This window comes from Hyperolius riggenbachi, chromosome 12 (genome assembly GCF_040937935.1).
Source record: "Hyperolius riggenbachi isolate aHypRig1 chromosome 12, aHypRig1.pri, whole genome shotgun sequence".
Lineage (NCBI taxonomy): Eukaryota > Metazoa > Chordata > Amphibia > Anura > Hyperoliidae > Hyperolius > Hyperolius riggenbachi.
In genome coordinates this window covers 235,210,611-235,222,572 of record NC_090657.1, presented here as the reverse complement: position 1 = coordinate 235,222,572, position 11,962 = coordinate 235,210,611, and the positions used below count along the sequence as shown (strand labels likewise).

Here is an 11,962-nt window from a genome sequence, read left to right as displayed (position 1 = left end):
AAGGAGCAGAGTCCTCCAGCAGCACAGAGTATATCAGGAGAGGTAGATAGAGGAAGGAGCAGAGTCCTCCAGCAGCACAGAGTATATCAGGAGAGGAGGGTTAGATAAGAGAAGGAGCAGAGTCCTCCAGCAGCACAGAGGATATCAGGAGAGGAGAGTTAGAGGAAGGAGCAGAGTCCTCCAGCAGCACAGAGTGTATCAGGGGAGGAGAGTTAGAGGAAGGAGCAGAGTCCTCCAGCAGCACGCAGTATATCGGGAGAGGAGGGTTAGATAGAGGAAGGAGCAGAGTCCTCCAGCAGCACAGAGTATATCAGGAGAGGTAGATATAGGAAGGAGCAGAGTCCTCCAGCAGCACGCAGTATATCGGGAGAGGAGGGTTAGATAGAGGGAGGAACAGAGTCATCCAGCAGCACAGAGTATATCAGGAGAGGAGAGTTAGAGGGAGGAGCAGAGTCCTCCAGCAGCACAGAGTATATCAGGAGAGGAGAGCTAGGGGGAGGAGCAGAGTCCTCCAGCAGCACAGAGTATATCAGGAGAGGAGAGTTAGAGGGAGGAGCAGAGTTCTCCAGCAGCACAGAGTATATCAGGAGAGGAGAGTTAGAGGGAGGAGCAGAGTCCTCCAGCAGCACAGAGTATATCAGGACAGGAGAGTTAGATAGGAGAAGGCGCAGAGTCCTCCAGCAGCAGCACAAAGTATATCAGGAGAGGAGAGTTAGAGGAAGGAGCAGAGTCCTCCAGCAGCACAGAGTATATCAGGAGAGGAGAGTTAGAGGAAGGAGCAGAGTCCTCCAGCAGCACAAAGTATATCAGGAGAGGAGAGTTAGATAGGAGAAGGAGCGGAGTCCTCCAGCAGCAGCACAGAGTATATCAGGAGAGAAGGGTTAGATAGGAGAAGGCGCAGAGTCCTCCAGCAGCACAGAGTATATCAGGAGATGATCTATTGCTCCGACATATTCCAGTGGATTTTGTGCTGTTTATTGATCAGCAGTCTGATCATCACGTTGGAGAACCTTAGTATGACGAGGGCGGGGCAGGGGCAGTGGGGGGCGGGGCATGGGCAGTGGGGGGAGGGGCAGCGGCAGTGGGGGATGGATGGTCCATAGCTTAGCACTCCATTGAGCAGTACATTGCTTACAATTCGACTTCAAAGATTTCTGCTGAAGTCTATCAAATTATATTGTCGTGTACGGTAGAAACTAATCGCTATCCAGTTGAATTGATTGAATAGGGATTAGTTGGCTCTGCACATGATTGGCCTGTGTATGGCTTGCTGTAGGGTGTCTGGTGATTGTTAGAGTCTGATCTATGGAAGCGATATCGCTATGTCGCACACGGGCTGCAAGCAGTGTCGCGTCTGACTCGCGCTCCGCTTGCGTTGGGCTATGGCCAGCGTCACACGCCGGGCAGGGCCATCTGTCACTGTGTCCCGGTGAAGCTGATGTCACTCCTGCCAGCAGTCAGCAGATGCCAGGGCAGGTGGGATGGAAGATTGCGCGTCTGTCGGTGGTCAGAGCGTCGCGCTGGCCCCGTGTGACCCCGCCGAGATTCAGAGATGCAAGAAACAGCGTCTGTAGAGACATAAACACGGCCTAGTGTAACATCAACAATTAATGTGCTACAGCGCGACCCTCGTATAAACACAGCACCAAAAATAGGTCTGCGAGAAGTCATTATATTACAACCCCCAACTCTGTGACCCGGGCTAAAGGTTCCTCCAACTCTCTGACCCGGGCTAAAGGGCCCCCCAACTCTCTGACCCGGGCTAAAGGTTCCTCCAACGCTCTTACCCGGGCTAAAAGTTCCAACTCTCTGACCCGGGCTAAAGGTTCCAACTCTCTAACCCGGGCTAAAGGTTCCTCCAACTCTCTAATCCGGGCTTAATGGTTCCTCCAACTCTCTGACCCGGGCTAAAAGTTCCAACTCTCTGACCCGGGCTAAAAGTTCCAACTCTCTGACCCGGGCTAAAGGTTCCTCCAACTCTCTAACCCGGGCTAAAGGTTCCTCCAACTCTCTGACCCGGGCTAAAGGTTCCAACTCTCTAACCCGGGCTAAAGGTTCCTCCAACTCTCTAATCCGGGCTTAATGGTTCCTCCAACTCTCTGACCCGGGCTAAAAGTTCCAACTCTCTGACCCGGGCTAAAGGTTCCTCCAACTCTCTGACCCGGGCTAAAGGTTCCAACTCTCTAACCCGGGCTAAAGGTTCCTCCAACTCTCTAATCCGGGCTTAATGGTTCCTCCAACTCTCTGACCCGGGCTAAAAGTTCCAACTCTCTGACCCGGGCTAAAAGTTCCAACTCTCTGACCCGGGCTAAAGGTTCCTCCAACTCTCTAACCCGGGCTAAAGGTTCCTCCAACTCTCTGACCCGGGCTAAAAGTTCCAACTCTCTGACCCGGGCTAAAGGTTCCACCAACTCTCTAACCCGGGCTAAAGGTTCCTCCAACTCTCTGACCCGAGCTAAAGGTTCCCCCAACTCTCTGACCCGGGCTAAAGGTTCCCCCAACTCTCTGACCCGGGCTAAAGGTTCCCCCAACTCTCTGACCCGAGCTAAAGTTTCCTCCAACTCTCTAACCCGGGCTAAAGGTTCCTCCAACGCTCTAACCCGGGCTAAAGGTTCCTCCAACTCTCTGACCCGGGCTAAAGGTTCCTCCAACATTCTAACCCGGGCTAAAGGTTCCTCCAACTCTCTAACCCGGGCTAAAGGTTCCCCCAACTCTCTGACCCGGGCTAAAGGTTCCTCCAACTCTCTGACCCGGGCTAAAGGTTCCTCCAACGCTCTAACCCGGGCTAAAGGTTCCTCCAACTCTCTGACCCGAGCTAAAGGGTTCCCCCAACTCTCTGACCGGAGCTAAAGGTTCCTCCAACTCTCTAACCCGGGCTAAAGGTTCCTCCAACTCTCTGACCCGGGCTAAAAGTTCCAACTCTCTGACCCGAGCTAAAGGGTTCCCCCAACTCTCTGACCCGAGCTAAAGGTTCCTCCAACTCTCTGACCCGAGCTAAAGGTTCCCCCAACTCTCTGACCCGGGCTAAAGGTTCCTCCAACGCTCTAACCCGGGCTAAAGGTTCCTCCAACTCTCTGACCCGAGCTAAAGGTTCCACCAACTCTCTGACCCGGGCTAAAGGTTTCCCTAACTCTCTGACCCGGGCTAAAGGTTCCTCCAACTCTCTAGCCCGAGCTAAAGGTTCCTCCAACTCTCTGACTCGGGCTAAAGGTTCCCCCAACTCTCTGACCCGGGCTAAAGATTCCCCCAACTCTCTGACCCGAGCTAAAGGTTCCTCCAACTCTCTAACCCGGGCTAAAGGTTCCTCCAACTCTCTAACCCAAGCTAAAGGTTCCACCAACTCTCTAACCCAAGTTAAAGGTTCCTCCAACTCTCTGACCCAAGCTAAAGGGGTACTCCAACTCTCTGACCCGAGCTAAAGGTTCCTCCAACTCTCTGACCCGAGCTAAAGGTTCCCCCAACTCTCTGACCCGAGCTAAAGGTTCCTCCAACTCTCTGACCCGAGCTAAAGGTTCCCCCAACTCTCTGACCCGAGCTAAAGGTTCCTCCAACTCTCTGACCCGAGCTAAAGGTTCCCCCAACTCTCTGACCCGAGCTAAAGGTTCCTCCAACTCTCTGACCCGAGCTAAAGGTTCCCCCAACTCTCTGACATTTCAAACAATTTGGGTATCCTCAGAACTGGGGAAGATGCTTAGTGAGAGTGATGAAATGTCTGCTAGAGCCATGCTTCCTGGTATGAGTTCAGCATGTACCCCTTAAAGGGATACTGTAGGGGGTCGGGGGAAAATGAAAACTTACCAGGGGCTTCTAACGGTCCCCCGCAGACATCCTGTGTTGGCGCAGCCACTCACCGATGCTCCGGCCCCGCCTCCGGTTCACTTCTGGAATTTCAGACTTTAAAGTCTGAAAACCACTGCGCCTGCGTTGCCGTGTCCTCGATCCCGCTGATGTCACCAAAAACGCACAGCGCAGGCCCAGTATGGTCTGTGTCTGTGCAGTACACTCCTGGTGACATCAGCGTGATTGAGGACATGGCAACGCAGGCGCAGTGGTTTTCTGACTTTAAAGTCAGAAATTCCAGAAGTGAACTGGAGGCGGGGCCTGGAGCATCGGTGAGTGGCTGTGCAGGCACAGGATGTCTGCGGGGGACCGTTAGAAGCCCCGGGTAAGTTCAACTCATTTTCCCCCGACACCCCTACAGTATCCCTTTAATGGAAAATCGAGTGTACCCCCCCCCCCCCCTATTGTGCATGGATCAGGGCTGGATCTCTGGCAAGGCTCCAGCTGCCCTAGTCTAGGGCAGCTGCAACCCAACGGCGGGCCGGACATGAACATTTCATCTTGTAAATAACATCACTCGCTGTACAAATATCTTTCAAACTGTCCTTTTTGCTTTTCATTAACTAAAACCATTTTTTTAAATCTCCAAGCTTGCAGTAATAGACTGACAATGACAGGTTTAAGCCCCCCATTACCCAAATATCCCCTGATCCCAACCTGATGTACCATCTGACCCCAACCCATTTGACCCCTGACGCCGTGTGTGTGACCCCTGACCCCAACCCACGTACCCCCTGACCTCAACCCGATGTACCCCCTAACCCCAACCCATGTGCCCAGTGACCCCAACCAATGTACCCCCTGACCGTAATACCCAAGGGTCCCCTGACCCCAACCCATGTGCCCTGTGACTCCAACTGATTAATACTGGAAACGTTTTGCACTGTATAGAGCTGCTCCGACTAGTGGGCGGGGGTATATTAGTTATCACAAGCTGGCTGATGTTTATGCACACTGCCCCCCTGCAGCATGGCTGCTCCCAGGCAGGTGCCTAGTGTGCCTTTAAGGTAAATGAATCCCGAATTGTCTCAGCTTGTCAGTTGTGAGCGGTGTGGATACCGGAGAGACACGCGGTAACATTTCCTCAGGTGTCACCGAGCTCGGCACAATAAAAGGCTGGTGGGAGGGGTTGGTGTATTGGAGACGGGCCATGGAGAGGATGTGACACCTGAGTGTGCGATGTCATGTGTCCCGGGTTACGCTGTGTGGGATAATAGCAACCTGTCTACAGATCAGCCGCATTCATCAATTAAACATTAAAAATCTGCACTTGTTGACAGGCGTCGCCATGGCAGCCGGTGTCTGTGACGTGTGACGCCGGCAGGCCAAGCACAGGCTAACCCTTTCCCTGCCAGCAGCAGCCCAGTCACAGCTGTGCCCGAGGCTTCCTAACAGGCCAGAGGTCAGATTCTGGCATCAGTTACCGCAGTTATCCTGGACCCGTCATTATCCTGCTCCTGCTGCTACTCTCTATTACTTGCAGAACAGAAAGCTGACTATAGTACTATTATCAGGACAATTACCCAATCATCAGGTGATGGATGTCCTATCAGGGATCAGGACCCGACGCCCTTGGGCGACAGCGCTGGGCGGGGTGCTGGGAGGCGTGTCAGCTGTGTAGCTGATGACGAGCTGTGCTGCTATGCGTGGGGGAAGGGGGGGAGGGAGGAGGGACTATGTCACGCGGTGGGCGGAGAAGCAGCTTTGAACCATGGAATCAGCCATTGCTGGGGGTGAGTAGATCCGCCAGATGAATCTCTTGTGCATCGCGGGTCGGGGGGGAGGGAGTCTCTGTGCACACGCCTGATTATCAGCTGAAGTGGTCATGATTGACTTCCAACAGAGCATTTTTGGAGACCAGGTATATTTTGTACTGGCTTGGAACTCTTTGAAAACAAACATTCCATACAGATCACCTGACAGGACTAAAGATGTCACCACCTGTGATATATTTCAGAATGTAAGGAAAGGAAAGGGGAGAGGAAAGATTCTACAATGGGGATGCAGGGGAGCCTCTAGGCATAGGCAGTACAGGCCATTGCCTGGAGTGCCATTGGTCCTGGGGGGCGAGGCGCCATGTTGCTGGATTTAGCCCTGACCCCAGACTAAGCCCCGCCCCATGGGTGTTCCATTACTTGCATCTGCTGCATCTACTTAGCACAAGTTGTAGGCAGCTGCCATCTCTGTGCCTTGTGCATCCTTCTTTCCCCCTTTTGTGCCTCCTTCTGTCTTCTTGTGCCTCTTTCAGTCCCCTTTGTGCCTTCTTCAGTCCACCTGTGACACTTTCTGTCCTCCTTTGTGACTCCTTGTGTCCCCCTTGCGGCATCTAATAGACGCAGTGCCAGTTCACTGGCCGCATCCCATAAGCACACTTCTGCAGCCTGCAGAGTCTGTGGATTCCGGCAGGCAGAGCAGGGCTACGGTAAAATGGCATCCGAAGCCCTGCACTGGAGACTATTTGTGTCTCCATTGCAGATCTTGGGGTGCAATTTTTCCATATCCCTGCTTTGCCTTTCTGCGGGAGTTTTTCAGCCAGAATTGCTGCACGAAGATAATCAGGGGAGCTGCAGAGCGCTGTAGGGAGGTCGGGAGAGAAGTCTTCTGCAGGTGAGTAATTTTTTTTTCTTATAGGTGTAGGCAGGTTTCAGGGCTCTTAAGGGAACTAATGGGAAGGGGGGAGAGGAGCCCTGCCTATGTGTATTTTCTGGTAAAACGCTGCCGCAACAAGTGTAATTTCTGGTGAAACGCTGCCACATTATGATTATTTTCCAGTGAAATACTGCCATGATTATTTTCATGGAGATTATTTTCTCATCTGGAGTGACAAAATGGCTAGAGGCGCCTCGGGGAGAGGACCCGAATGAAAGACACCAGCAGCGGGGGGGGGGGGGGGGGGAGGACCCAAATGCAAGACACCAGCGGCGGGGGGAGGACCCAAATGCGAGATGTCAGCAGCGGGGGGAGGACCCGAATGCAAGACAACGGCAGCGGGGGAGGACCTGAATGGCGGCGGCAGCAGGGGAGGACTCGAATGCAAGACACCAACAGTGGGGGAGGACCCGAATACAAGACACCAGCGGCCGGGGGAAGACCCAAATGCAAGACACCGGCAGCGGGGGGAGGACCCGAATGCAAGACACCAGCCGGGGGGAGGACCCGAATGCAAGACGCCGGCAGCGAGGGAGGTCCCGAATGAATGGCGGCAGCAGCGGGGGAGGATCTGAACGCAGGACAGTGGCAGTGACGCAGGTAAAACGTATGCAGCGAGCAGCCTAGTGAGAACAGGCATCATCCGTTCTCATTGATTCCGTCCGCCTCTGTCGCCAACCTCTACGTCCAGCTGATTCGGAATTATCGCAGATGACCCATATCTGTGATGCGTTCCGTTTGGCTAAATGGAATCATTTTATTGCCAGTGTGAACGCGGCCATCATGTACAGAGCTGTGTAACGAGCAGTGGCTGTACAGATGAAGGATGACGCTGATAAAGTGTTGAGTTCTCCTTTATTGTACTGGGGAATGGCATCCCAGAGAAGAGGTGCAGCGTGAGAGAACCTGTGCACAGGTGAACGGCGAGCGGTGACTCCACCACGGAGCAGCCTGGTGTCACAGCCTGGTGACGCCAGCGGACGGTGACAACGCAGTACAAAATGTAATAAAGGAATCCGTCTAGATGACCGGACAAAGTTCAGGCACTCCCTCCCGCAAGCCGCAGAGTTTACACAACGTGGTCACCTCCAGAGAGGCTAAATTTAGCTGTGTTGGAGAGTTTGCCTCCTTCCTACAAATATAAACGAGTTTCTCACTGCAGGAAATGCGGTTTCCTTCCTCAAAAACTCCTTCCAGAGACTATAAATAGATGCGTCATACGCAGTGCTCATGCGATCCTGACGTGTTCGCTCCATGTCTGCCGGTCGCCATGGTTGCGTGTGTGTGTGTGGGGGGGGGGATGGCAAGTCTGGGGGGGATCAGGGGGGCACCAGGCGTATCTGGGGCGGAGGGCGGAGAAGATTTGCTGCCAACGTTTTACACAGGAATAATGAGTCACTGGAAATTATAAGAATTCTACCAGTCACCATATAACTACGTAACCATCTAAAAATACCAGCGGGCGAGGATTTCCCCTTAAAGAGGACCTGTAGTGAATATAACATAATGAATAAAATGGCTTATTTTTTACAATATTTATTTATAGACTATTTAGTCAGTGGTTTCCCATTGTAAAATCTTTCCTGTTCCCGATTTACATTCTGACATGTATCCCTGGTGGTGACATCTGTAGTTCTGCCAGGTGATCTGAACGGAATGTTCATTACTGAGAGAGTTCTGTGCACAGAGGGAGATAATGCTTGCTTGGCACCTGGAAAAAGCCGTTATTTCCCACAATGCAACAAGGTTTACAGACAGGAGACTGTCAGGACCATGGTCATGACATTACACTGTGGGAGGGGTTTCACCACTGTCAGCCATACAGCGCCCCCTGATGATCTGTTAGAGAAAAGGAAAAGATTTCTCATGGGAAAGGGGGTATCAGCTACTAAATGGGATGAAGTGCAATCCAAGGTTATAGTTCCCCTTAAAGTGGGACTCAAACTGATATTTTTTTGTAGGGTTGTTAATGGAGTCTGTGCTGGGTGTGATTTCCGCCCTAGTTTTGGAATTTGTGGAATATTATTTCAGAGCGCTCTTTCCTTTAAGTGCATATTCTATATGGAGAGGACTGGAATGTGACACGAGGGGCGGAGACAATGAGTGGCAGAAGCTCCGCCCAGTCACTGGCCCTGCTGGACAGGCTAGCTGCCAGGCATTGCTCTGGGATAGTTGATTGCATCTGGAATGTGACACAAGGGGTGGGGACTATGAGTGGCAGAAGCTCCGCCCAGTCACTGGCTCTGCTGGACAGGCTAGCTGCCAGGCATTGCTCTGGGATAGTTGATTGCATCTGGAATGTGACACAAGGGGCGGGGACTATGAGTGGCAGAAGCTCCGCCCAGTCACTGGCCCTGCTGGACAGGCGGGCTGCCAGGCATTGCTCTGGGATAGCTGATTGCATCTGGAATGTGACACAAGGGGCGGGGACAGAGTGGCAGAAGCTCCGCCCAGTCACTGGCCCTGCTGGACAGGCGGGCTGCCAGGCATTGCTCTGGGATAGTTGATTGCATCTGGAATGTGACACAAGGGGCGGGGACTATGAGTGGCAGAAGCTCCGCCCAGTCACTGGCCCTGCTGGACAGGCTGGCTGCCAGGCATTGCTCTGGGATAGCTGATTGCATCTGGAATGTGACACAAGGGGCGGGGACTATGAGTGGCAGAAGCTCCGCCCAGTCACTGGCCCTGCTGGACAGGCGGGCTGCCAGGCATTGCTCTGGGATAGCTGATTGCATCTGGAATGTGACACAAGGGGCGGGGACAGAGTGGCAGAAGCTCCGCCCAGTCATTGGCCCTGCTGGACAGGCTGGCTGCCATGCATTGCTCTGGGATAGCTGATTTCATCTGGAATGTGACACAAGGGGCGGGGACTATGAGTGGCAGAAGCTCCGCCCAGTCACTGGCCCTGCTGGACAGGCTGGCTGCCAGGCATTGCTCCAGGATAGCTGATTGCATCTGAAATGTGACACAAGGGGCGGGGACTATGAGTGGCAGAAGCTCCGCCCAGTCACTGGCCCTGCTGGACAGGCTGGCTGCCAGGCATTGCTCTGGGATAGCTGATTGCATCTGGAATGTGACACAAGGGGCGGGGACTATGAGTGGCAGAAGCTCCGCCCAGTCATTGGCCCTGCTGGACAGGCTGGCTGCCAGGCATTGCTCTGGGATAGTTGATTGCATCTGGAATGTGACACAAGGGGCGGGGACTATGAGTGGCAGAAGCTCCGCCCAGTCATTGGCCCTGCTGGACAGGCGGGCTGTCAGGCATTGCTCTGGGATAGCTGATTGCATCTGGAATGTGACAGGAGGGGTGGGGACAATGAGTGGCAGTATCTCCGCCCAGTCATTGGCCCTGCTGGACAGGCTGGCTGTCAGGCATTGCTCTGGGATAGCTGATTGCATCTGGAATGTGACACAAGGGGCTGGGACTATGAGTGACAGAAGCTCCGCCCAGTCATTGGCCCTGCTGGACAGGCTGGCTGTCAGGCATTGCTCTGGGATAGCTGATTGCATCTGGAATATGACACAAGGGGCGGGGACTATGAGTGGCAGAAGCTCCGCCCAGTCACTGGCCCTGCTGGACAGGCGGGCTGTCAGGCATTGCTCTGGGATAGCTGATTGCATCTGGAATGTGACACAAGGGGCGGGGACTATGAGTGACAGAAGCTCCGCCCAGTCACTGGCCCTGCTGGACAGGCGGGCTGCCAGGCATTGCTCTGGGATAGCTGATTGCATCTGGAATGTGACACAAGGGGCGGGGACAGAGTGGCAGAAGCTCCGCCCAGTCATTGGCCCTGCTGGACAGGCGGGCTGCCAGGCATTGCTCTGGGATAGCTGATTTCATCTGGAATGTGACACAAGGGGCGGGGACTATGAGTGGCAGAAGCTCCGCCCAGTCACTGGCCCTGCTGGACAGGCTGGCTGCCAGGCATTGCTCTGGGATAGTTGATTGCATCTGGAATGTGACACAAGGGGCGGGGACTATGAGTGGCAGAAGCTCCGCCCAGTCATTGGCCCTGCTGGACAGGCTGGCTGCCAGGCATTGCTCTGGGATAGTTGATTGCATCTGGAATGTGACATAAGGGGCGGGGACTATGAGTGGCAGAAGCTCCGCCCAGTCACTGGCCCTGCTGGACAGGCTGGCTGCCAGGCATTGCTCTGGGATAGCTGATTGCATCTGGAATGTGACACAAGGGGTGGGGACTATGAGTGGCAGAAGCTCCGCCCAGTCACTGGCCCTGCTGGACAGGCGGGCTGCCAGGCATTGCTCTAGTATAGCTGATTACATCTGGAATGTGACAGGAGGGGTGGGGACTATGAGTGACAGAAGCTCCGCCCAGTCACTGGCCCTGCTGGACAGGCGGGCTGCCAGGCATTGCTCTGGGATAGCTGATTGCATCTGGAATGTGACACAAGGGGCGGGGACTATGAGTGACAGTAGCTCCGCCCAGTCACTGGCCCTGCTGGACAGGCGGGCTGCCAGGCATTGCTCTGGGATAGCTGATTACATCTGGAATGTGACAGGAGGGGTGGGGACTATGAGTGACAGAAGCTCCGCCCAGTCACTGGCCCTGCTGGACAGGCGGGCTGCCAGGCATTGCTCTGGGATAGCTGATTACATCTGGAATGTGACAGGAGGGGTGGGGACTATGAGTGACAGAAGCTCCGCCCAGTCACTGGCCCTGCTGGACAGGCGGGCTGCCAGGCATTGCTCTGGGATAGCTGATTACATCTGGAATGTGACAGGAGGGGTGGGGACTATGAGTGACAGAAGCTCCGCCCAGTCACTGGCCCTGCTGGACAGGCGGGCTGCCAGGCATTGCTCTGGGATAGCTGATTGCATCTGGAATGTGAAGTGTTATCTGCAATGTAAACACTTCCACTATCAGAACTTTTCACACCAGCTCCTGAGATGAAAGCAGAAGTGCCACATACCACAAGATAACACAGGATACAGGACCTGGGCCATTATGTCAGAGCAGCGTTGGGGAACTACAAGTTCCAGAATGCCCTGCCAGCCTCTGAGACTCAAGCTGTGTGCGCTCTTTACATTTTCCTAATCCTTAACAATCGTTCATGAGCATTTTGGGTGACATTCTAGAATGCCAGCGCTGCGTAATATGTTGGCACTTTATAAATACAATAAATAAATAAATGTGTAAAGTTGTACCCCTACATCGTTGGCTTTCACGTTATTCATAGAGCAATCAGGATCACTGCAACCCAAACATAAGAAAGGTGGGAGGTGCATTGTGGGCACTTACCTCTGCCAGCAGATACTTACCTATACTGGCAGATATTTACCTCTGCTGGCGGATACTTACCCCTGAGGGCAGATACTTACCTCTGCAGGTGGATACATACTTCTGCCAGCAGATACTTACCCCTGAGGGCAGATACTTACCTCTGCCAGCAGATACTTACCTCTGCCGGTGAATACATACCTCTGCCAGTGGATACTTATCTGTGCTGATGG

The 11,962-nt window shown here is 53.7% G+C and overlaps 1 protein-coding gene across 1 annotated transcript; it reads left to right on the top strand.

Annotated features, from left to right (window-relative positions):
* The first annotated feature begins 1,481 nt into the window (after positions 1-1,481).
* On the top strand, positions 1,482-3,419 carry LOC137541084 (ribosome-binding protein 1-like). Its single transcript, XM_068262223.1, has 3 exons — positions 1,482-1,570; positions 2,262-2,791; positions 2,971-3,419. The coding sequence occupies exons 1-3, from the start codon at positions 1,482-1,484 to the stop codon at positions 3,417-3,419; spliced, it is 1,068 nt and encodes a 355-aa protein (XP_068118324.1).
* Positions 3,420-11,962: the final 8,543 nt, after the last annotated feature.